Source organism: Rissa tridactyla, chromosome 1 (genome assembly GCF_028500815.1).
Source record: "Rissa tridactyla isolate bRisTri1 chromosome 1, bRisTri1.patW.cur.20221130, whole genome shotgun sequence".
In the NCBI taxonomy this organism is placed as follows: Eukaryota; Metazoa; Chordata; class Aves; order Charadriiformes; family Laridae; genus Rissa; species Rissa tridactyla.
This window is the reverse complement of record NC_071466.1, coordinates 204,169,250-204,190,977: the sequence shown is the minus strand read 5'-3', so window position 1 is coordinate 204,190,977 and position 21,728 is coordinate 204,169,250. Positions and strand designations below refer to the sequence as shown.

General features: G+C 38.0%; 1 protein-coding gene across 8 annotated transcripts in view; it reads right to left on the bottom strand.

The window, feature by feature from the left end:
* The window catches only part of ATXN7L1 (ataxin 7 like 1), a 118,527-nt gene that overhangs the window by 22,886 nt on the left and 73,913 nt on the right, over window positions 1–21,728 (bottom strand). For 6 of the 8 annotated variants that reach the window (XM_054217013.1, XM_054216921.1, XM_054217533.1 and 3 more), the window contains 2 exons: window positions 11,561–11,783; window positions 2,503–2,786 (listed from right to left, as the gene is read on the bottom strand). In XM_054217013.1, coding sequence (XP_054072988.1) covers window positions 2,503–2,786; window positions 11,561–11,783 — 507 coding nt within the window. Of the gene's footprint in view, window positions 1–2,502; window positions 2,787–11,560; window positions 11,784–18,212; window positions 18,606–18,640; window positions 18,895–21,728 lie in introns of those variants that run through there. The other 2 variants (XM_054217191.1, XM_054217102.1) reach the window with 2 other exon arrangements.

Below are 21,728 nucleotides of genomic sequence, written 5' to 3'. Positions count from 1 at the left end.
AGTTCCACGAGCTGTTTCCTCTCTCTCACCAACGACAGCACTCCTGAAAAGACGGCAGGTTCATTCATCACCCAAACAACCACCAGCTCTCAGCAAAGAAAAAACCCAAATTTCAGCCACAGTCAGGGAAAGGGTATGAGAGAGAGTGGAGGCTGCTAAAAAGGAAAGAAAACAGATGTAAACCAGCCAGACCTATTAAGGAGCTTCAAAAATTAACAGCTGTGCAGTTCCACAGCAGCAGACTGAAGGAAACCTAAATCCCCTAGCCACCATCACATTCTTTTAATGTGAAATGAATTAAATTTATGGGATATCTAAAATAATCACCTCATTGACCTTCCAAGATCTTTTTCTCAGCCTTCCACAGTTCTGTATAATAATGGAGAGGAATCCATCATAGTGACAGACAATCTGCAGGCCATTCATCTACGGTGCTCTCAGGACTTGTCCTGTTTGCATCATCGCTAAATTACTGTGTTCCTGCATCAATACACGAGGCAGCAGAAGCAAGACTGAACAGATTCTAAATCTGATAATGACAGAGGAGCTTTAAAAAAAAAAAAAAAGACTATAATTTCTGTGGATTTGTTAACCATATAAAAGTAAACTAATGCCTATTGGAGCGTTCAAACAGTCCTGCGCAGAGTCCCAGCCTGTTCGGAAATTTCCACCAGTGAGATGTTCCCTATCCTAGAAGACGCTGCGAGTGACAGCTTAGAGACAGAACAGCGACGGAGTCACTTCCACTGAAAAAACAAGCAAGCTGAAGGAAGGCCCTACAGAAATGACTCTCCTTTACAAAATTTTCAGCAAGCACTCATATAAAAAAATGTATAAGTATCACCTACAGCCCTGTGGTGGTATGTGGCGATGTGAGGAAAACAAGTATCTAAAAAAAGTATCATTTTCAATTGCCAAGTAGAAATTCAGAATTGATTAGCTAAATTAAGCATCTAAACCATTAAAGGAAATAATGGTTTAAAAGAAACCAATATGTTAAATTAACTGCAAAATACAGAGTGTTTTTATTAGAATAACAAATTGAATCTTAGCAAGTGAAATGTAAGGTTTAAAAGCCTAATCAGCTACTTTGTCTTAGTATTTTTTTTGTTTTGCGGAACACTACAATAAACAACGGTTCTGTTTTCTTATATGCCACTAGTTAAGAAAGCAATCAGTGTACTGAATCCTTTAAGGCAATGGCGTTGTTCCATACCCCACACAGCCCCAGCAAACACCTCGCGCTGCTCCGGAATCAAGCCAAGGTAGCAGTACCGTAGGCTAACTGCCAAATTTGAGAAAATGAAAAAAATAAACCTGATATTCAGTCAAAAATTAGGGCACACTCATTAACTGGAAACGAAAGCATTTATCTTGTACAACTTATACTTGGTTCATAACTAGTGCACATTTAGAAATCATGTGAACTAACTTTCTGCCAAGCTGACGATCTAATGCGGATCATGCTGCCATTAGCAAAATTAGCCTTTCAGTACACACAAGAAGTTCCTGACCAAATCACAAAGTACTGCCAGCTGATGAATAGACCCTGCACAGCGCCTGAAGCTGTAAACTTGAGTCAGTTACTTTTGTTTAAAAACTAAAAAATCCCTCAAAACACTTTGTTTCCTTTCATTCAGAACAAAAATATGTTTTCAGCTTTTGGGGGGCAAATTCTCTACTCGCTGCCCAACAACCGGTATGGGTCACCTCTGGGGAACTCCACGGAAAATAATTCTTCTTCCCAATGAACGGCAACCTTTCTAAGGGAGCCTCTGCCCTCCCGCGATGGGGCGTTCTGTGCTTTGGTGGCAGATTTGCACGGGGACCTACATCCTCAATATTGCCCTGCCTAAGGCCATGCAGGGCACCTCCTCGTTAACGTCGCTCCCTCAACCCCACCGTCCCGTCTTCCTGAGAAAGACTGAGATCCCCACGCTACAAACATGTTCGCTCATATGTGAAACACAGGGGGAAAGGGGTGGAGGGGAATTATGACTTTTAAGTATATCTTCTTAGAATTTTCTAGTATTGAAAACCAAGAAAGAAGATTCTTTAAAAACTCATGACTTGGTGGATAATCCAATGTCTTAAACCTCAACTGTTCCACTTGACCATGACTGTACTAAAGTCACCCAACCAAGGCACGTTTTCTTTTGTTGTAATCAGACCCAAGTTACATTACAGAAGGCCTGAGAAAGCCTTCTGCCTTTCTGTTTTAATGAATTTACTTCCATAAAAATTTATATTTGGCCTGTTGACCAGTTGAGAAATGCATTAAACACTAATTTCAAGCTAAACAGAATGTGTACTTTAAAAATATTTTACACATGCTAAGAGTGTGAAAGCTTTCTTATTCATATATGCAAACTGGCATCTTACAGCAAAAAAAATCAAACCAAACCAGGCGACAGCGCTTTATTAGTACATTATTTCTGAGCTATAGAAATATTAATGAAGAAAGACAGACTATCCCAGAGGATGAACTACAACATCGCTTACCTGAAAGTCTTTTGTAAGGCTTGTTACTGCTTTTAGTGCCATTTTGGTGTTTCTTGTCTATTGATGGAGCTATAATTCCTTTGCCGTTCAGAATCTTTTCTGGTGACGGTGGCACTGACTTGGATGTCAAACCAGATTTAACCAAGGTTGGAGCAGGTATGGTGGATGAAGAGGCTGAGGAGGAGGTGATGGTGGTAGTGGTTGCAGAATTCATTTTAACATTGGCACCATCTGCCTTCACTAGGTTAGGGATTTTCTCTAGACTGACTACTGGAACAGGAACGCTGCAAAGCCAAAGAAAAATCTTCAAGTTGTATTTTCTGTACCAAAGATTTACAGTTACTTAATCCCTTTCCACAGATATAAAAATTTTGATGCAAGTGACACAATACCTTTAGACCAGACTAAAATGAAGTATTTAGTACCATTACCAACAATTTTTGTTCAATCAAATGTTTACAAGCCTGGCAGTGCAGAGAATTATAAAATCAATGTTTGTGGGTTTTTTTTCTTAAGATTGAATCCCTACTATTCATAAGCAAAATAAGTTTTTGGTACTAAGCAAAACATACCCCCTTACACATATGGTCCCATGCCTTAAACACAAGCACATATCAGGTATGTGTATGCTGCACTAAACTCACCCTGATAATGAAGTAGTTTGCTAACAATATTAATATTTTGAAATAAACACAAAAATAATTCATCTGCTTAGATGCGTCTGAATGACATACAAGTTCTGGAAACTAGGAGAAAAGAGATTTTAAGCACAGAAATCTTAACAGCGGTCCCTTCAAAAGCATTAAAATCCTTGATGAATTGAGCATTATTAAAGTGTATTTTCAGTAAAATCTTAGGAACTTAAAAATAAACATTCCCAATATAATTATTAGCTTAGTTGGCCCTTTTCAGAATACAGTTTGCAATAACTAACTTTTCCTAACTGAACTACCACGACAGTGTATTTGTGACACTAACTAATGTTACTTTCTCAATTTGGCAGCAAAAAAAGATTGAGACAAGTTATTTTCAATTCCAATGTTATTTTAACTTTTTTGGCTCCTATCTGCATGAGGAAATATCCAACAACGATAGCTGCTTTTTACCTACCCAACAACTCCAAAATTGGATGTCTTGTGACTACGAATTAATATATATATTATACACTCCTCCTCACCGAAACAAACCCAGAGAAAAAAATATTAATTAAAAAAACCCTAAATTCTCGAAGCTTTCAACTCAGGTTTCATTGGAGGCCACAAATGAAAACATCTCGCTTGATTCAATTCTTCTCGTACACTGCCTGAACAGGTGATTTAGCCAAATAGCCAACTATCTTCCTTGTAAGCAAATTCCCATATGGATCATGCAAAAATGACAATTTTCAGACTATCATTACACAGTGAACAAACAAAAGAAACACAAGCTTTCTTAAATACAAATGCAGTGGTGATGTTTAAAAGGTAAAATAAATTCCTCATCTAGAAGCATGAGGGTCTCCTTAACAGTATTCCCGTATTTTCCTTTCTGAATTGCACAGAACTAAGCTAACCTCCCTAATTTTAATCCCCAGCATAAAGGTGTCAGTCGAGGAGGCTGACCCATACAGAAAAACTTAAAACTTGGTGAGTCTTTAATCTATTATTATCTTAAAGATTTAATTTTATGTACACACTTAAAGGCAAAATGAAACATATTGATACGGAGCGTGAAATTACTCCCTAGCAAACTGTACTCAAAGAACAAGGGGTTTCTTGCACATCGCTGCAGTGATTCTGCATGGCAGCGCAGAGCTTCTACCAGGGCGTTACCCCTGTGACATTTGTTAAACACACAACCCCTGGTAAGTCGGATATGTTCTGAAGCACGCTGGCGTGCTGCAGCTCAGGTCAGCAGAGTTTCTTGACGGAGACGACACCGTTGTCAGTCTCCCAGGACAAGGCACCATTTGCCTGTCTGCACATCACTGTACGGTTTGGGGCTTCCCCCCATTCACAAGTCTCACATAATTTCAGTCTATTTTGTCTGAAAAACGGCACCTTTGCTGCATTCTTCCTATGGAAGGAACTGTTAAGAGGTATGGAGTTTCTGGAATCAGAAAAAGACGACTTTGAGATGGCATCCTCCATGGGACACCCTTCGGAAACACGGGAAGCAGGGTCCAAAATCACTCAAGTCTTGACCTTCCTGGTCTACTGCAAAACCTCTTTACAGCTGCTCAAGATGATACGCAGAAAAGTGCGGCGTGTGTGGCTAGAGAGGATTTTTCCATACTGGAAAGCTGGTAATCTTTGTTCTAAGTGTATTTTAACATAGAAAAATGTACAAAACCTGATATAAGCAATATGTATATAGAACTGAAAAAGAAAAGATTTAGACACCAGGACATATTTTGGAGCTGAAATTATATGAAACTTCCATACCCTGTGGTACCAAAAATACAGCAGGCAGCTAGTCAGAATACAGATCTGACTGCAATGAAATATAACTAAGGAACTAAGCAAAAAAATTTGACTTGCAAAACCATAATTGCATGAAGTATTTCAATGAATGCAGACATGGAGCTATGAAAGAGAATTTGATCCTTTACTTTTTTAAACAGCTCTGAATTTATTGAGTTAAACGATAGTCAAAAATTGTAACAACTCAGGGTAGGAATTAATTTTTTTTTTCTTTCAAACTGATGGCAATTACATTTTCTGAAAATAGGAGAATTTTTTTACTCTAGATCACGTAGTTTTACTTTATAAAAACTACGTGAAAAGACATGAACAAATCTTAACACCCAATTTCTAAGATATAGGGCCAAGTGTATTATCTGGTCTAGTAGTAAAATAGAGTTAATAAATATGAAAAATGTTTATTTCTTTTGCAGTGCTCAGAACCTCAAATCCTAGGGCACATATGGATGGATCACTGTGATAATGAAAAAAGTCCAGGGGAGGAAACATTTTTGCTTAGTTTTGTTACAGAACAAGTCAACCTTCATTATGCAGTTTATTGCAATGTAGAAGAAAAAAGAAAAATAGTCCAATATTTGAAGACAGGCATTCTATAGGACTCCTGGCAGACTACAGTAAAGTATTTGAGATTTTAGAAGCTACAGGTGGCAACTTCCCCCCCCACCTTTTTTTTTTTAAATTAATGTAAGTGGGTACTGCATTCAACATTAAGGATCTCTAGTTTCATGTCAGCATAACACATAAAGATAAATCAATAACTAAAGGGCCAGCTGGAAGCTGCACAGGACCAGTCATCGTGGTCAACTACTAAGGACTAAGAAGGGAAATAAATCACAAATGCTTATATTTATATTCGATGGTTAAAGAGAGTTCTTTTCCCAAACTGAGTTTTTTGAGCGAAAATTGAAGACTACTTTAAGAAGTTTGTTAGAAAAAAGAAAAATAAAGTTTTTAATCACATTTACTATATTTTTAAAAGAATTTTTGAACAAAGAGCCTGTTTAGATTTATTAAAGACAACTGTTGAAAGGGACAATTAGAAAAACAACATGCAACAAACATAAAAACTGAGGACGGGCACCTGACAAGCAGTAAAAATTGGGAGAACAGACTATCGCCAAAGATATGTAAGAAAAATCTGTATTCAGTAAAGAGAAGTTTACTTTTTTTACACAACAGAAATTCTAATAATAATAGTAGCATCTAACTAAGGGACAGCAAAATAGTTATTAGCGATGCAAAAATGACAGAATTGTTCAGAATTTCTTCTATACTAAGAAAGAAGCGTGACAATGCTCTCCAATCAGATAAAAATGTTTTTTGATTCCCTCAGTAAATGTAAAGGGACAGCTGAAAAATCATGATTTTTTTTTTTTTTTTTTTTTTTTTTTGCATAAGCAACTCTGGATAACGTGGCCATGAGTTCCAAAAGTGTTGGGTCTCAGCATATTATTTCCAATTGAATCTTGGAATATTTCGCAACTTAGAGAAGCTAGCTGAGTGCTGCTGTTGCATCCACACTGAAAACCCAAACCAGAGTGTCTTGGAAGAAAAAATGGAAAAAAAATAATAAAAATAAACTGAGAAACAATTAGTTTACATGGTTTTGCTGAAAATGAGACCTTGGCAAAGAAATCTGGTTTCACTTTTTGATGAGGTTACCAGTTAAACTGACAAAGATAACTGTGAAAACGTTCCAACTTTTGAGAGGCATTATAAAACACAAATAAAAACAGTTTAAAAGCAAATGTTAAACAACATAAAACTAAAAACTAGTTTTTCAGAGATTTGTAATTCAATAAGGGTGCTGGCTAGGGGGACTTTTTAGCCATCGTTACCAAGTCTGACATGACTGAAAACTTCACGGGTCTTCAGAAATAAATGTAAGATTACTGGTAACAACATTTGCTGTTGGAATCAGGATTGAGGGAAACCAAATAATGAAGAGAGAAACCAAATAATGAAGAGACAAAGGCAGTTATAAAAGGTATGGAGTGTTTGGTAAAGTTCATTCGTTCAAAAAGATATTTTAATACAAGCAAATGTGAAGTTACACATGAAATAACAAGCTATTCAGTCTGCAGTGAAATACGGGGAAACAACATACTGAAAAATAGCGAGAGAAATATTTAGTGGGCACAGTGGATAAGCTATTTGAACCTTTATTGTATTGCTGTTCTTATATTAAAAAAATTATACAGAAAATTAGATTAAGGAGCAAATTTAATTTTCATACGTCCCTGGTTATACTGATACTGGAATATGGCTTCCAGTGTTGCTCATCAGTGGTTCAATACCAATGTTGATAAATTAGAAGGAAACTAGAAAAAGGCTACAAAAATACCTGAGGGCTACACAAAGTCCCTGATTACGACAGGCTTCAAAAGCTCTTTCTCTTTTTCAGATAAGATAACTGATTTTCTTTTGTTTTCTCATGTTCTTGGTCAGGCAGCTGGACCAGATGATCATTGTAGGTCCCTTCCAACTGAAATATCCTATCCTATCCTATCCACTCCTTCAGCAGAATCTGTGACAAACTCCCAAAATAAGAGCGAATTTCCCTCCTAAGTATCTTATGGCAATGTTCTTTTAGTTCCAAGCCATTGCTTGTCAGTGTCATTCCCAAGCAAGAAAAATAACTGCAGTATGTCACAAAACTCCTCATACCCAGAGCTCCTTATTAACTCCGTTTTTCTTTCTTCAGGCTTTTTAAAACTATTTTTCCTTGCTGTTATGTAATTTTGCTGGGTGGTTTTTTTTTGATCATTCATAACTGTATTCATTCTAAAATCTCAGACACTCATTGAACACTCTTCAAATTTGTGAGAAAAGAAATTCACAAACATTTAAAAACATAAAACATTGTTCTATTCTACATTGCTGAGATGGTCTCTACAGCGTAACAAAGTATTTGTGATTTAGTGGTAAGAATATGTGCTCCAAGTTAACTCTGATGAATTTTTATTCCAAATCCATGCTGCATTAGAAATAGCCTTAAATCTTGACTAGCTTCACTTTCTCAGCCTCAGTATGAATAATGGTATTGCCTAACACGAAGAAATAAAGACTGAGAGATGATTAAAAAAATCCTTTGAAAGGTGACATTATAAATTTTAAATGACTACCCATAGTTATACCTTTGTGATTCTATTTCTGTTTACAGTAAGAGTGTCAGTTTTCTACATGTTGATGAAAACCACATAATTTCCATCTCATTTTCTTCATTTTCAAAACTTCTGGCAGGCAACGGCTAATCCTTGTGGAGGTCAAGGCCAAGGAGACTCGCTTCGGCTGGTATCTCAGGGCTCGCTTACTTTAACACTTTACACCAATTTTACACTGCCTCAGGATCACGGTCGGGTGGAAATGAACATCCTGTAGCATCACAGCACCAAAATGCCCCAAGGCAGCACTCGGAAGCTGCGTTGGGGCACAGCAAGCCAAGCGGCATCCTTTGGGCAGGTCAGCAGGGAGGGAGAGAGCTCCTGGCCATAGGAATGCCTTTTATAAAGGCTAAGTATCTGGGGTATTCTTATTAATTAAGATCATTTGTTCATTATTATTGCCTTTTTCTCCCTATTTCCTACCCTTTTTTCTATACCTCTTACCACCTCAACTGCAAGCTTCAGAAAACGACGGTTTACATTTCTCTTGCGCACAGCGCAGTGGTGCTCCAGCACTGCTCCAGTCTCTAAGCGCTGCTGTATTAATAGCAACAATGTTAGAGATACAGGAAAAAAAAATATCAGAGCTGACAGATATTTCTAGATGATGCATTCACAATAATCCTTCATATTCCAACTACAAGAAGGGAAGTATTAAAACAGCGGCTACAAAAATGAAACAATTCCAGACCTCTTTAATCTGATCATTCTGATCATGCTTTTTAAAGTATTAGCCGAGGAGCAACCTGAAATTCTGCAGGGCATCTTTGAACAACACAGCATGTGAAGGAGAAAGAGGGCTGCTCAGTCAATGTTTACAATGATGACTCAACCAAAAAACCCCATAATGGATTAAACAACGGAAGAGTTGGGTCTCCACGCAGGCAGGCATGACAACAGACAGACCTACTGGGCCATGCTGCTGCAGAGGCCGTTGCTGAAATACTGCTAAATGTAACAGCTAGCATTTAAGAGAGATGCTGTATGAAAGAATCAGGCAAGCACAACAAAGGTTATTCCAGGTCTGGAGAGCAATCATTACAAGTGATACAATTCCTGAATAAAGCTAATTTGATAACAGTCTGGAAGAAGCTATGTCAAGTAAATATTTGTGGCGTGAGAATACAACGTAACAGACAAAAGCACTGAATAACTGGAAGCTTCTGAGGATGATAAACCACAACACGCTTGGATACATGATGAATCCTATTTGCATTTTTGAGACAAATGCATTTTGTGTCGATTGAGTATTTCTTTCAAAAAGATAAGCGGGTGAAATTCTATGGCTTGTACAGACAGCTGAATGGAAGATATGATCTTATCTTAAAAAAAAGAATAAATTTTATGAATAATTTCTCCTTTAAGAAAATCAGACCTGATGAATAATTTCTAGAATTCTAAATAAAAATTACAATCCAGTAATGAAATAGGAATAAACACTTTCTTCCATAACAGCTGTCAGCTCTCTATAACCTGTGATGATTATCAGACTGATTTTATTCTTTAACAAGTCATGTAATCCAAGGCACTTAACACTAAATTTTGAAAGACAATTTCACTGATCTCCGCTTTAGACTGTTTGTGATTTGTTTTGTGACGATTACAGTATCATTAACTACTATATACCTCATTTTTCCCCACTGGTAAAACAAACCCACAGTATTATCTCCCAGCTGAGCTGCAAGAATTAGGTAATTCACAGGTGCAACTACTGACATACTCGTTGCTAAAGCATTAACAGAGCAGTACAACAGTTTTAAATGGCTAAATCTACCTTGTTAATCATCAGACAATGTTTGGGATGTTCCCAATAAAGGGAAAAGGGATTGGTGGAAATGCTCAGATATTTTGTTCCTGTCCAGCTTTTACTGACTGACAGAATGCCATCTGTTGCCAGAAGGGAAAATATTGTTTATAGATTCAGTTAGTATGCTGAAATGTGGATATGTAAGCTGCTGTCTGTAACACTAGGATGAGAAACAGGTTTATAGTCAATAGTGTTAATATTCTAAAGTTCTTTCTGATTTTGTTTTAATTAGACTTAAAAAAAAATCCTCTCCTGTATAAATCTCCTCTTCAACACTGAGAAGGAAAGGGCAAGAATTCAGTCAGGAATACTTTTCTTTAAAACAGTAAATGAGGCACACCTTAACTAGAATAGCCTCTATCTCATCACTGCATGTATGTAATCTAAACATCCAGATCTTCTATTTTCAGAATTATATACCATAATTATCCAGAATGCACATCATGCTTTTAGAGATGGCAGGTTCAGATCTATAGCAAGATTAGATTTTTATCAAGTTTGTTCCAGTGCAAGGTCAATTCTACAGCTAGGCAGAAGCTGCTCTCTTTGAAATCGCAAAAGCTAGCGCACGTTTCAGGCAGAAAACATGAGCTATTACTTCAACATAATTTGAGTTTATGTTTTGTCTCATGAGTCAATGGTTTGCATTAGATTATTTACTGCTTTAAGGCAGTTGTGTCCAGAAACCCTACCTAAAATCATGACCTTCTTACACTAGATATTACATATAAAAGGAAAGGATGTTTACACAGTTAGCAGATAAAACTTAAGAAAAAGGAAGTCTTACTATCTCAAGTTTACAGACACAGAACTGAGGCTGAGGAGACTAAGGCGTAACAGCAGCCTGTGCAGAACCAGGAACGGAACCCAGATCTCGAGTCACCAACCTAGTGACCTAATCACAAAGCATCTTTTCTGTAGATAACAAAACAGTTTTTTATGGTATAAAATAGTGACCCAGTTCTGCTTTCATTTACATTTTTGCAACTCTGCTGCTATCATCACAGTCACAGGAGGATGGGCCTGGCAGTCTCAAGGCCTATATGTTTATATATATCACAGTATATGATGTAAGATGCCCCCAAAATAGTGATTTCTGCAGCCAGAATTTTCTTCTGCCTTCTTACAAGGCATCAAACATTATCAAAATACAGCACAAACTCCAACAGCAGCTGCTATTGAAGATAAATGACTATAACCAGTAAGTTTTCATGAACATCAGTTAAACCAATATTAAGAACTCTGCAAAAAAATATCCTATTGTTTAAAAGTATCAGTTTTAAGGGATGATACTGTAATGGAAGACGGACCTTAAAGATAGCAAACTGGGTCAATATCTCACTTGCTATATGCATCTTAGAAAAGCAGACAGCTGATGGAACATCAGAAAAGCAATCCAGTCCTTTTTGGTCTTCCTTTATATATACGTATTTTTAATTTAAAAGCATGCCAGTTTCCTCCCTTAGGAAATGTAGAGGCTTAAACTGTAAACTTAGATAAGAGGTTTTGGTTTTTTGTTTTTTTTGTTTTTTTTTTTTTTTTTTTATGATTGTGAAATATACATAGAGATACTTGCTAGTTTTTGAACACCAACATCTTTGGTAACTATTATTTTTGGTACTTACCATGGTTTATCCCGTGATACTTTTGAAGGAAAGACTGTGTGCTGTTTGCTACTGGAGGTAAGTAGATTGTCTTTGGGCGTTTTGAATGGCTTTGAGTTGCTGCTGACAGGGTTATGGCCGCTGATACAGGATTTCGGTTTCATCTGTACTAGGGATGTCCTGGAATTGCAGGCTGGAGAAGCTGGAGAAGGGGAAGGTTTACACATTGAACCGTGTCTTCGTTCTGTAATGAAAAAAATAATAAACTTTACAATATTTCATAGGCTAAAAGAAAAAAAAAGAAGCCAGAGAAGAGGAAATTATTCCTCTCTATGCTAGTTACAATGATTTCATCGCTCCAAAGAAAATCAGTTCATTATCGTCAACGTAATCAAGCCAAATGATAATTCAACAAAATCAACTCTGTGAAGTGCTCTGAAAAATGCAAACGTAGTAAAACAAATGCTAATATAATAATCCACCAGAAAATTTCACCAAGAAATCTCAAACCATTTTTTAAGCAATAAGCAACCACCAGCATCATGTGAGGTACGCTAGGTGTCCCAGCTCTTTCACGTAAAGAGGAAAGTAGGTAACAACAGCTCAGATGACTCGGTGAAATACACTCTGACAGACATGAGATTGCTTCTATAATGGTTTATGAAGAATTCATGTGATCTGGTTATTGGGCAGTTTACTTTATGACTACCTTGTTTCGAGTTTAATGGGAAGCTATAAGGAAAACAACTGGAAGACTGAAAAGTAGCGAAAGCTCTACTGCTCCCAGACCTTCCAGAGAAGCAGGCTCCGCCTGGTTCGTAGCTTGGACGTTACCTCCAAACACCAATCAAGGTAAAAGCTTACTTTTTTCCACATAGAGCAAATGGCAAGTGCAAAAAAGCAGGAAGTTCATGTATCAGTTACAAACATTGCATCTAGAGGTCAGGCCCTTGTGTAAGCTCTGCTCACGCTCACACGAGAGACCTCTTAAGTACTGCAAAAAGCAAGGCCTTGCTGGCCCCACAACAGGAGAACAGGCTTCAGGACAGACAGACAGCAGTAAAATTGTATGAGTTCGGTTATTATTATTATTATTTTAAAATCTAAATGTCCTGTCCCTGATATAGTTAAATACAGAGATTGTTTTAACAAGGTATTTGGTCATTCTTTACAAATTTTATACTTCTCCGGTATATAACCTCCAGCTGGATCAGAGTATGCTGCAAAGACTTGGTGCTGCAAACTTAAGCACAGCTACAAAATAATACAAGAGACGGGAGTTGTTTTTGCCGAGAGATGCTATAAATCCTTAAGAGACCTGTCCCCCCAGTTGCGGGAGCTCCCTTTCCCCGACGGCATCACCCCGCAGGGAGCCAGCCCCGGTGCTCCCCAGCTGGAGGCAGCGGGCGGCAGGGCCAGGCTGGGGGAAGAGGAATTTTCTGGTCTGCAGGACCGTGCCCGCAGCAGCTGACTCTGGCTTGCGGCACGCTGGCACCAAGAGCCTCCGCGGCAGGGGACAGCCAGGTACCGCCGCTACTGACACAGTAATCAAACGTAGCAAGTGTAATGTAATTATAGACCGAGAACTTCGGACAAGCTGGAATTTCTCCTTCAGCACGCAGTGATTTTTCCTCGCCTAAAGCCTTCAACACTTCACTTGAAGAATCCAAGTGGGTGCTGCTCCTTGAGCTCGCACAGCATCGCCCCGGCAGCCAAGAGCAGGCTAAGGATGCAACAGCGACCTGCTGCTGCTGCAATGGAAGGGTTTGCGTTTACATCAGCAGCCCCGTGCTTGCCAGTTTGATATTTCAAGGGTAACTAAGAAAAATTTTCCCACAGAGAATCAAAACATGACAATTTGTCTGGCATCCTCACAAGTAAAAACTTGCCAGTAGCAGAAGGATTCATCCGTGATTAATTTGCAATAGACGAATACCTCAAGAACAAAGATAAATGCTTAAAAAATTTTTTTTTAATATATAAATAAAAATAAATAAATAAATAAAGAGTATTCCAAACTGTTTCTATTATACCTCCAGTGGCTAAATAAAGGCATTTTCTATTAAAGATCAAGCACTTCCATATGATCATAATCACAGCTTTAATTGCAAATGCTGAAATTCTTCCCAGATTCTCCTGCAACTGAAGAGCTATAGTCTTAATTTTTTTTTAAATACAAAAATATTTTTTATTTAAATACATAAATATTTTTTAAATACATAATTTTTTTTTTTTAAATATGATCTCGCCTCACACCCCAAATGCCAACTGTCATTTGCTGGTTTTCACCCCGCCACACACCTCAGCGTGCAGCCTCTGCCTTTAAAAGTCCTTTGCAGGATGTAGTTCATTTACATTCACTTCACCTCACACTTGTGGCAGCAACTGTTTAAGCTCTGCATCTGCCTCTGAAATGCAGAGTTCCATTCACAGAGTATTTATTTCATTAAATAATAGTTATTGTTTCAAGACTCACCAACCTTCTCAGCAACTACTTAATTTTAATTAGCTTAATAAAAATTTGCAACTTTTCCATTAATTACTTAAGGACTGATGAAAAGGAACTGCTATGTAATGAACAAACCCAAGCTGTATATAAAGTGAAACTTGGGAAAAAAATTTATTTCCATACACAAATTATATAAATTCAGGATTAATTACTCCAGTCTTCACGTCAGCTACTGGTTTTCTCAAGACTGACTGCCTTCCAGTAAACTGTGTCTTCGATATCATCCCTACGGATATATTTGGAAGTGAAATACACTACTCTGTTATTAAAATTAATCTTCCGGAAAGACGGACATTCAAGATACTGACCATCTAAAATTATATTTTAAAGTCATCTAAGTATCACATACCATAGCAAATTATTTTTTAACAGTCTCTTTACACTGAATTTTCAGTCAAGCTAAACATTTGGTGCTTTTCCCTAGACAACTTTCTCAATTTATTAATTCCCAAGAGCAAACCAGTATATTAACTTTGGATTTTTTACTATAACATAGAAAAGGAGGGAAGAGGCACTGTTGTGATATGACAATGTAATAAAGTGCATGCCACGATTTTAAATAAATGTTTACTTGAAAGACTGGGAAGGAAAAGATTACAAGATTACTTATTTTATCAGAGTGTACCAGACCGGTGGTCATTCTTGCAATCAGAACCGACTGCTCTATTTGGCGTTGCCTTCTACCTCCTCAAACCTCCCTCTGCCCCCAGAACACAGCTACATAAAGTCTTCTACGTTTTAGACAGACCCCGATACATATTTGAGAATTATCAGCATTACCCAGATTCTCTTGAAATTTCCTAGAAGCAAAATAGAAATTATGACCACTGTAAAGTCATACAGGAGGAAGAACATAAATAGCCAATGCCACACAGCTGTTGGTGTCCTCAGATGCTGCTCGGACGGGGAAAATCTGCCCGTTTGCTCACACAAGCGAACATCACTTTAGTGTCAGCAGGAGAAGGCAGCAGCAACACCTTACATTTAGGGCCACTGTAGAGCACTAGAAGAGTAACTCCTTCCAAGGGGGTAGAAAACCCCTGTTTGAGCTGGGCAAGCACGGCCACAGGAGGCTGGACTTGCCAAAGGCGTGAAACCTCACAGAGAAATCTCAATGGTGGGGGCACAAATCATAACTAAATACTGGTATAGTCCTTCTCAAGAACCACTGGGTTGCCTCCTGCTTCCTCCTTCCTTACTACGTATGTGGTAGTGAATCTGCCTTAGACATTGGTAATAAGTTTCAAAGAGAAATAATAGGAATATATGACTAAGCAAGAAGGTTGTCAGCTGTCAAAATCAACTGCTTAAGCACTACCACGCGGCAGTGCTCCTCTATCAAACTGAGTTTCCTGGTTACATCTGTTTTTTAAAAATTTATACTAATTTGTCTATTTGTATTTTACATATATATATAAATATATAAAATTACAATATAGAAATCTGCTATTACACAGCCTATGTAAGAAATTATTCTGTGAATAAAAGACATTTGCACACCAAATAGTTGCTATAAAATTTGATATTCACATAATAGCACATTCAGGAGACAACCAGCCATCTGTGTAAAAATTTCTACGCTCGTTTGCAGTTCACGTGTAGATAGATCAGATCTTTCAGGGCAGGTGAACTCACAGACACACACAAATCTGGACGTGGCTGTCCCTGGTTACATACACAAGTGGCATAGTTACTGGACATAAATGAACGTAAAGTAGGCTCACGAAAATTTTTGCCCCTAAAAAATGAAAAAATCTTGCAAGGCAACTAGAAAACCAGTTATCACTCATAAGATACTAACTTAAATTCTACATGCATTTCAGTTGCTGCAGAAGCCTGCAACGCTATGAAACGTGCTCACGTTTAAAATCCGAAAGAGAAGTTTTCCGATTCATTTCAATACTTCCAAATGGATGCTTACACTCCACACAAATAACAACACATATTCTGTTTTGTTTCTAAATACCAGTTGCTGTCAAATCCAAGAGCAGAGAGAACACAATCAAAGTTACAATCCTCTTTACCGCATTAATCCCGCTGCAACCTCTCAGCTGTCTCAGCGCAGCCACTGCAGCAAGTGACAAGCAACATGTGACTTCTGCTGTCAAACAGTTAATGTATTAATGACATTAATCTCAGAGGAAAGTTTAACACTCTCTCACTGAATTAACTGCACTTCCTAAGGAATCGATTTCAGATCAATATCTGTTATTTTTTCTACTTAGTGGCAAGAGTCTAAAAGCACAACACTATATATTGTCCTAACGCGCAGTACAAACTCTGCATCAGTAGCATTGCGAGCGATCTTAAACTATTCCAGGAGATTCTCCACGTCCTATGGAAACATGGATGGAGTCCAACTTTCTCAGCCAAATCTGAATTGTTTGCTAGATGTGAAGTCCTTATGTTGTTGGAGACTTAACAGTCCCTGAACCTCCAGAGCGCCTCTCCCATGCCCTTGTATTCCATTTCTAATCCTCCTTCCTGCATCCTGCACAATGCAACCCCCTACCTTTCCCCAAAACCTCTGCTGCAGCTGCCAAAGTCCTCTAGGTCTGCCTTTGAATCTGTAATTCCACTGGATACTCTCTGACAGGTCACCAGGGAATACTAGCAGCTGTTTTGCAGGAAACGCCACATCTCCTTCTAATCATAAGCAAAAAAGCAAAGCAATAGAGGCAACATGCTCCAGAGCTCCAGAGCCACAAGCACAGTATGTGGGAAAAAGAGGCAAAACCACATTCTGAGTAGAAAGTCTCTTCTCAATTTTTTGCCTTGACTCTCTCACACAAGATCAAGCACTCAGCTCACAGTAAACCTTGCAGACAACGACACAACAGTAAATATGTTGCCAGTAAAATATGCCAACCATATGTTTCCAGTTGGACTGCAGTAGTTTTGTACCCAAAAAGATCTTTATATGATCTTGAAACTGCAGATATCTCTAATCTAGACTACAAGCAAAAAACATTTCTTAGCATATCCCACCTACGTCCATTCTTACCCAACACGCGCTACTCAAAATTGATCGAATGAACAGCTTTTGCCCACAGTGAGTGCCTTCTCCATCGGTGAGATACAGAAGATTGCAGAGGAAAAAAGTCACAATACAGCTTGAGCGTAGAGAAAGATATGCTTTTGGTCTTTTAGTATTTTTTTTTTTCAGGTAGTTGAAACTAAACACCAACGAAAAAATCCTTCTAACGTTGCCAGAAAAGAGATACTAGAACTTTGTCAGCAGGAGTCATTTTGAAACATTACTCTTGTTGAGCACGATCTCACTTCCTGTGTACGAGAGGCCTAAAGCAAAAATCGATTTTAGGCTGACCCACGAATAACTCAGAGACCCCATGTTATGGATTATAGCTTGGCATTACACTTGGTAAAAACAAACAAAATATAATGCTAAACCCCAGAAAGGTAAGAAAGTTACTTGCTGTTAGTAAACGTTACAAAATAATAAAACTCCTTTAACGCTTGTATTCATCACAACCTTTGAGTTCATAGCCCTTTTACTTAAAATAGCATAAACTAATTTATCTGACCGCCCCTAACACTACATTAATACTGTTTGCTATTCCCCATTTACAGTATTTAAGCAGATAGTAATGAAATTCAGTATCTCATCCACAACGTGATTCTGTTCCAGTAACGTATCACAGTCTTGTTGACAAAGATGTTACCTACGGTAACTCCATACACCACCTATGTACAAATTACAGTTTTTCTATTTACAGTATATCCTGGGGTGTTTTGTTGCACAGCCCTTCACTGTGCAAAGTTGAGCAACGCATACTAACAATTTCAGTAAATAGTACAGTGAAACCTGCCACCTTGTACTGATCCCAGTTCAAAGTTTGCAAATGTACTTGGCATTAATTCTAATAAAACTAAAACGGAAAAAAACCCCACACATGCCCGAAAAGCGACAGCCAGCAACCAGAAAACTGAACAACTAGACTGCTTGCAGAAATGTGTCATCCTGCAGTAACTGGCAGCTGGTTCATAACAAGAGTTCATAAACACCTTGTAAGCACTTTCATTTTGCAGCCACAGTCTACGAAAACCTAACAAAACCCAGTACGAGAGGTTAAGCAAAAATAAACTTGGATTCGATGCTAGCAAACTACAGCATAACGTTGCAAGACCGAAGGAGAACTTTACCAGCTTTTTTGACAAAACATTATTCCAAGTCCAGCAGAAAAAGTTTGGAAATAATATCTGCAAACCGTTCCACCCTTCTTGCGCTGCGCACTGGAAAGGAAACAGCACAGTCGGTTTCATTTTGATACTTCTTGTAAACTGACAAAGGAAATAAACTGCCAGCTCAAACCCCCGGACTGATCCACTGCATAAAACGCAGCTCCACAATCGCAAGCTTCATTCCAGGTCAAATGACATAATTGGGAAATTATCAAGTGCTAAAATAACCACCCTTCTGCTGGTGTTTATTTACGATAAACACGAGCTTCGCTTTCTGACATAAACCCACTAAAACGATTCTCCATTTCACAAAGTCTACAAGTGAGTAGGATCAGCAAAATTATGCAAAACATCCTGCTAGAAGAAGAAATGTAAACTGAGCCACTTACAGAGAGGAGCAGGCTGCCAACTTAATCTGATTCTACGACGACTGTAAACATGTACTTTTGGAACGTGAAACGATTCACATTGCCACAGATGCCGTCAGAGAAACACAGCAACGTGATTAGGTATTCTGCACACGGTAAAAAATCAGGCAGATGACCTGCCGCAGCAAATACCAGATCAGTGCTCGCACACACCAACTGTTTTGACTACAGGCACTTGTTAAGCACCAAGTTTCAGGTCCTACCAGTTGGACACCAGAACTGATCCTGTGCCAAGAACAACAAGCGCTGAAAACGGCTGCAGGGTTTTGTTTTTTTTTTTTTTTTTTTTTTCTGTTTTCTTTTTTTTTTTTTTATATAGTTGTTGATACAAGTCCACTAACTGCAGAAATGAACCATAGTGCAAAATTAAAAGCAGCAAAAAACACAAGTGTATATTTAGAGGAAGACACTGAGTTTTTTTCTGTCTTGATTCAGGAAAAAAGGAGGGTGGTTTTGTTTAACACAGTAGGACAAACCTGCTGTTCTCCTGAAAAATCTTTTGTTTAGGGCATAACTTGGCATTTTCTAGGGTAATTGTAGGAGACAGGAGGAATAATCTCTAGAATATCAGTAAATTACACTTAAGTGGCCAAATCTCTTAAAAATGGCCAAATTCCACAAAAGCCACACACTCAGCATTTCCCAGAACATTTCCATTCCTCTTTGATAGAATGCACGGAGGGGGAAGAAAAAAACCCAACCAAACAAAAAACCAAACCAAACCAAACCACAAAAAACAACGGTCAACCGGAACTCCATCACAGCAAAAAAAATAAATGCTTCAAATAGTCCAATTAATTATACTAAATGCAAAATGTACTTGTCTGCTTCTTTTGCAAGGATTCTGAGATCTAAAGACGGAACTCCAAGGTATTACTGATGTATCAGAGACAGGAAAATGATAGAAGAGTGAATACCTTGCCCTGGTGACAACGTCAGTCTTCACATCACTGAGCTGGAAGACCTAGATTTCACTCTTGTGTCAAGGCCTGTTTCTTCAACTATAAAAGGGGACATTATTGATTTAGGGTATTAGCTTGATTACAAAAAGAACTGGAGATTTAAGTAGGAATTCATCTCTTCTTGTAATGACACAATTCCACACGTGTAATCAGCATTTGTCACCTGATGCACCGCTACTGCAGAAAAAACGACAATTTTCTACTATAAGTCATATATGTTTCTCAGCTCAGCAAGGCCAAAAATCCCCAGGCAAAAAAGAAATAACGGAGCAACTGAATCCCGCTACACGCTTTTTTGAGTGACACTCTACCAAAGAAAAGCAAGCAGAGCTTATGGGCAGAAATTTCCCATTCTGCTGGAGGAGATGCTCTGGTAGTCCAACGCCAAACTAGTGAGACATCCTGATGTGTCTGGCAGTGTCCGAGGTAAATACCATCTCACACCGCCTGCCTGGTGCTTACACCAGGAGGACAGTGCTCACAATCCTTTTGCACCAGTTCCTCCGCACTGGTATCTTATTACCCGCTGACCAGTGGTAACGGTATTTCTACCATTTTTGCTCAGAGCAAGGAAATGCATTATCAGCCCTAAACTTGATGGAAGATCCATCAGGTGAAATGCTGAAATATTTCTAGCCATCAAGCAACAGTACTTTCCTTCAAGGAAAGGTAAGCACTGCTGAAAAATCAGAATTTTGTGGGTGATTTTATATGTGAAGAGAAATCTTTTATTTGGCTATTTGTTGGATGTAAGAAAAAAGTATCTGTACATTTAACACTGAACTATAACAGGAGGAACAGCACTCTAGTTTACTAAATATACAAATTTAAAAGCAACTCACCAATTCATTCCTCCAAACACCTGACTTAAATAATTTTATTTCAGACACACTGTTGCAAATAGAGGAAAATTTAGAATTGCTATCCTCTCACGCTTCGTATTGTGTAACAGACCTGTTTCCTCAGGCAGATCTTTCACATTCAAGGTCATCTGATGATACATATTTCTATTTATTGACTTATACTTATCAGGTAAAATATTTCACTGTATTTCTATCTCCACCTTTAATGATATTTACAAAACAACAACAACAAAGTAATTTAAGTACATTATTGTTTTAGGAACTTGGATGTTTTCCCTCATCTATCACACAACTATTACAGAAAACTGATACTTCTTTAATGCTAATCCAAACAGATATAACAGCATTTCTTTTCAGATAAGAAAAGATAAGCCACAGAAGACTGAGATGGGACTACTGACGTGGTTTGGCAAAAAACAATGCTGTACTACAACTACGAGAAAACAAGCTATCATTTTTAGGAGACTTATGTTCTTGATCTGTTTTTGTGCATAATATCACGTCAGATTTTGTTGAATACGAAGATAACACATCACCAGTTCATTTTATCATTCCTTCAGTTCATTTTATCATTCCTTAGAAGAAACCTGTACAAAAATGGTAACTTTACTGAAATTAGCCCAGAATAATAGCTTTGCAGGACTTGTATACAAACTACTGTTTAAACTTTCTGGCTTTTCAGCTCCAAGTATTATTTGGGATCCAAAACCAGCATCTGGTGAAACAATGTATTTCTTAACAAGCTGTTTTATAGGCAGAGAAATAATGAAAAACATTTTTCTAAAAAGCCATGGGTTTGATCCCTAAATTTGCTCCATCTCTGTTACCCTGAGCTTCTCTATCCCCCAGCACCCTCACCGTTTCATCCTGCATCCACAGTCCTTTGCCCCCCAGCAAAAGAGACAGGATAAGCTCCGTCTGGTCCGTAGGTAACACATGTGCCAACTGCCAGTACAAGCATGCTACTGCCACATGAAACGCTGTTCTCTGGGGGCATGTTAATTAATTAAGGTGTCTCTTCACAGTTGCTGATTTTCACAAGATTCCTTAAACTTCGTATTTTTGAAGCCAAATTGGTAAAGAGTTAAAAATTCTTAAGACAAAATTGGTGTAATCGCATAAGCCTTCTTGCTATTATTATTAATAGTACTATTATCACTTCTATCATTATTATAATAATTATCATATTTTAGGAAACTCAAGCTGAAATTTATATATGAATTT